The sequence below is a fragment of the Perkinsus marinus genome (genome assembly GCF_000006405.1).
Source record: "Perkinsus marinus ATCC 50983 genomic scaffold scf_1104296930102, whole genome shotgun sequence".
Lineage (NCBI taxonomy): Eukaryota > Perkinsozoa > Perkinsida > Perkinsidae > Perkinsus > Perkinsus marinus.
In genome coordinates, this window is record NW_003216256.1 from 910 (window position 1) to 5,359 (window position 4,450).

General features: G+C 49.7%; 2 protein-coding genes across 2 annotated transcripts; both read right to left on the reverse strand.

Moving 5' to 3' along the window:
* Positions 1–203: 203 nt before the first annotated feature.
* On the reverse strand, positions 204–1,379 carry Pmar_PMAR024233 (hypothetical protein; the record flags this gene model as incomplete). The annotated part of the gene is made up of 6 exons (XM_002787182.1): positions 204–341; positions 384–505; positions 554–664; positions 725–800; positions 844–1,028; positions 1,095–1,379. Coding segments are annotated over 6 exons (915 nt in total), but the record flags the coding sequence as incomplete, so codon positions are not given.
* A 2,132-nt stretch (positions 1,380–3,511) lies between these two features.
* On the reverse strand, positions 3,512–4,130 carry Pmar_PMAR024234 (hypothetical protein; the record flags this gene model as incomplete). Its single annotated transcript, XM_002787183.1, has 4 exons — positions 3,512–3,602; positions 3,649–3,740; positions 3,791–3,962; positions 4,009–4,130. Coding segments are annotated over 4 exons (477 nt in total), but the record flags the coding sequence as incomplete, so codon positions are not given.
* Between the last annotated feature and the right edge of the window lie 320 nt (positions 4,131–4,450).

Sequence of the window (4,450 nt, forward strand, 5' to 3'; positions counted from 1 at the left end):
CAGCCCGAGTGACCTCAGTCGCGAGTGGGGCATCCTCTGATTTGCTACCGGGCCTCAACGTTACTTCACCGTTGGACAATCGTTGTTGGTGACCTGATGTGTTGTCATCCACTGTTATGACTAGCAAAGCCGACGATACTTGGACGCTGATCCGATCTACCAGCAGAAGGGAGGTGGACACTGGGAGGAGCAGCCTTGTTGTTGATGCTGCTGGGCACTGTAGGGGGCAGTGGGGGCCGGCGGACGCCTCTAATAGTAGGTGGAGGGGTCCTGGATCTTGGGCTACGGGGTTTCGATATTGCACTATCCATGCCTCCTTCGAAAGCGAACCGATTGAAACACTGAGGTAGGATAATCTCCAGCAGCGCGTCTTGGGTACATACTCTAATCCTATCAGCCCTAGGTGGGAACCCACGAGGGGATGCAAGCTTGCTCGGCCGATCGATCGACGACGACGACGACGACGGTGCTGCTCCTGGCGCCGCTATCGATGATGGACGTTGGCCTGACCAAGATAGAATGCTTACTAGCTCGTTGTTCTTGTAGTATGCACCTCCACCGCGATAGGGGATGTTATCTCCATCAATACACCTGTGTAGATCGATCTCACACGGGCTTTGCTCAATCGGGTTGGTGGCCTTACGAGATGTACTCACTGGGAAACCTGAGGACGATACGTTGTCGACTACACTCCATCGTCGTAGGGTTGAGTATGGATACCTACCACTTTGGGCCACCTTTTTCATATCTAGATCATCATGAATAGTTACGAAGGTCGTTCGATCGACTGTATCACAGACCTAACATAATCCCTAATGCGCTCATCATCAGTTGGTGTGTTACATCAGCAACTGTGTTGACCAACTCCCCTCCTCCTCCTCCCTTTCTATCATCACTGCTGCCCCCCTCAGACGAGGGAGATGCATATGCTTTGCAAAACGAAAAGGATATGTTAACAGTACGCAGGTTCTCTATGGGTATTGTAGCATCTCGTAGAGCATGCATCCGGACTGTACAGTCCTTACTACCTACATACAGAGATCGGGATTGCGAGAGGCGGCTCATCATCATCATAATCATCCTACTGCCCTTACCAGAGACTATATGATGGTTATCAGCCCAGAACATATCAACTACAGAATCAGCATGTGAATTGAATACATAACCGGGCATATGAGGCATACGTAGATCCCATACATTAACGGTACTATCCATTACACTATGGCAACTAGCTAGATGGACCCCAGATCCAGGACGCCATCGTACAGCCCACAGTGATGATGGTGATCTTAGCTTCATACCAGGTGCCTCGCATGGGGTCCTGGTATCATATATTCTTATATATCGATCACGCCCAGCAGCAGCGAAAACGTTATCGTCTACTGATGAGTAGCGAGCCGAACAGACACTATCTAGACTAGCTGTTATCTTCCGTGGTTTGGGCCTTATCAGATGTACTCCAGCCAATGGTGTACTCGTATCTAATGGTGGCAGTAGTAGGATATGGTAATATTAATAACCACGATAACACAGACGATTGTTATGATTGGTGCTGCTGTTATTACTATAAATCTCGACACTGCCATCGTCGTTGGCACAGAGTATCTGGCATGTACCATTGAATGCTGGTACCGCCTCGATGTCTCGAACGGCAGGTAGATTCATTAATCTAATACTGCCACGACTATCACCCCTAAGATGATTGAAGATAGGTTCAAAGCTTGGTACTGATAACCCCACCTCAACTGTGCATGAGTAACGTGAGCTCTCCATTCGTGATCTCCCGGCTCCCCGACATTAGACCGTTTACCCTAACAATGGATAGGCCTTCCCGCAGCAGTATAGCCTAAGGTTCATCACCTGGTAGGATGGCAAACTGGATATTGTGAGGTTACCCTCCTGCCCGGCTGATAAGAGATATGATGCTGTTGGTGATGGAGATGTATCTGAAAGAGGAGGCGGAGGACGAGGATGAGGTAGAGTGCCATATTGCGCAGTGAACATCGACGCTGACCAGAATCCCGACGCTGCGGTATGAAGCACATCGCTGTAACTGCTCGGGGGTGGGCCATCCAACGCTCAATCTGATGATGATAGTGATAGTGATGACAATAGACAATGTCTACTAGATATGGGGTATATCACCTACCACTGGGGAGTAGCTCATATTCCGATAGTCCCAGACGAGAACCTGTCCGTTGCTGCTACCAGTACAGGCGATATGGTCAACTAAGGGATGAATCTGAGGGATCAGAACGATCAGTCGTTCATGAATAGTGACGACGACGATGATGGCGGCGGCTCACTGCAGCGGCTGTAACGTTGAATTTGTTCTTCAAATTGCGTACTGTCCTCAGCCCTCGTGCCTCCATATCCGCCACTCTAAGAGTAGTAGAGTGGTAGAGGTCATCATTAGCTACACGAACAGTGTGTTACTTGAGCATAGCCCGACCACCAACAACCACTGCAGTAGAGTGTGGTGATGGCGCTAATGTGGTAATGCCCATCTCGAACTTCTCCTTCCATACTGGTGGTGTTCGGTGAGGACCCGACATCTATGGCTATCAGCAGTAGCAATAGAGTTATTACCACTCCAAAGCCAAATATACTATCTACTACTACAAAGAGTTGGAGTGAGCGTATAGGTAATATACACTGCACGAGAAGAGGACACCCAAAGAGGACTACTATTCTATGCAACATTGATGATGATGACTTGAACACCAGTCAGACGTCGTGAGTGAACAACAAGCATTAACAACAACATGGGGGCATCATGAAGCACGCTCTTCGGACTAATCATAGTCCCTATCAGGGAACATAAAAGGATCTCATGTAGGATCCTCAGACGGCTGCTGGGGGCACCGCAAAAGCGTCCTGTATCTGTTGTTCTTGTTCCACGGCTCGGTCATTAAACCTACATGCCAAGATGCTACGACGATCGAGCCGTTGAACCTTCTTATTACGACGTATTGCCGGTAACCCGAACTCCACCACCACGATTCCCACGCCCATCGTTTATCTGTTCTTGTTGTTGTTGCTGCTTATTATTCCATTGCTCTCCCCATTGACGTATCCGCGTCGGCGTGAAATTGTTACGACGCACGATGATCCTCCTTATACCAGGTTCTGCTATAAATATAGATCCTGAATGCTTCGGGCTCCTTTCAGGTGTACACAGTCAAGACATGCATGATCACCTGTGTACATAGACCGCCTCACACGGTTAGGGAAGTGAGCGACGGAGGAGTCCAGTACCGTAACGCCAACACGAGCCTGTCGCGGCCAAAGTTGCAGACGATGATTGTCCCTGTGAGATAGGTACCCGTAGGGCTAAAGTGCTTGTATTACTACCTGTCAGCTATATATAGAGCTTTACTGACGGGATCTAGAGCGATGCCACAGGGATGATGAAGCTGTGTTGTTAGGTGACCAGAGAACCCATCCGGAGATCCTAGAGAAATGTACGTATGAACTAGTTGGGTAGCTTCGAGGATACTATCCTTCTCACCAGCGACGAGTTGTCCGGCCTCAGAAGCGGCCGATAGACCATCTGATGAGAGCTCCCACCTAAGGACTCTGTGGTTGCCATAGTCGCATACCTGCAGTGACGATAAGCATGAGTAAGGATGAGCACTGAAGCATTACATAGATGCCATCCCCATCCAAGGCTAGGTCTATGGGGCACTCTAGCTGGGATAGGGAGGTCCCACGTCCATGTCCACCACACACTACTGTACCTGGAGCTAGTGGCATGGGAAGAGGCGACCGAGCAGATAAATGGCATTACCCTCGAGAGGTCCTCGTCCAGCCTTGGAGGCGGATATTTCATAAGCCATGACACGCTGATTACCCGTATCGGCGACATAGAGGATTTTACGGGTTCTGTCGATCTCACAACTCGCTGGAGCATACAGGTCACACATTCCGCTGCCGGGATTTGAACCCGAGACCAAGCGACCCTGAAGTGGGGAAATCAATGAGTACAAGTTCAGTAGAGGAACTAACCATCGTGCCACTGCCATCAGATGGCCATGCCACCACTCTGTTATTGCCACGATCAGCTATATAGATCTCATCCTCAAACTCTACAGCATTCATAGGCTCAGCCAAGTGCGCGAGAGAACTCCCTAACATGGGACCGCCTCCATGACCACACCATGGGACAGGAGACCAACCTCTCCAAACAGCAAAAGGTATTCCCAACTCACCTCTTTCACCCTTCCCAGCTATAACCCGCATCGATGGTGGATAGGGGAATGTCGCCGCGGCCTCCTCAGGAGATCTCGGTATATTACGAGTGGATCGTGGAGGGCCTTCATCAATACAAACAACACGATGCGAGCCCCAGTCGACCTATAGTATGATAGACAGAGTAGTAGGATTAGAGGAACACTACCAAGAAGGCGTAGCCAGCATCCTCATTAGGCACCATATCTATAGGCATCGA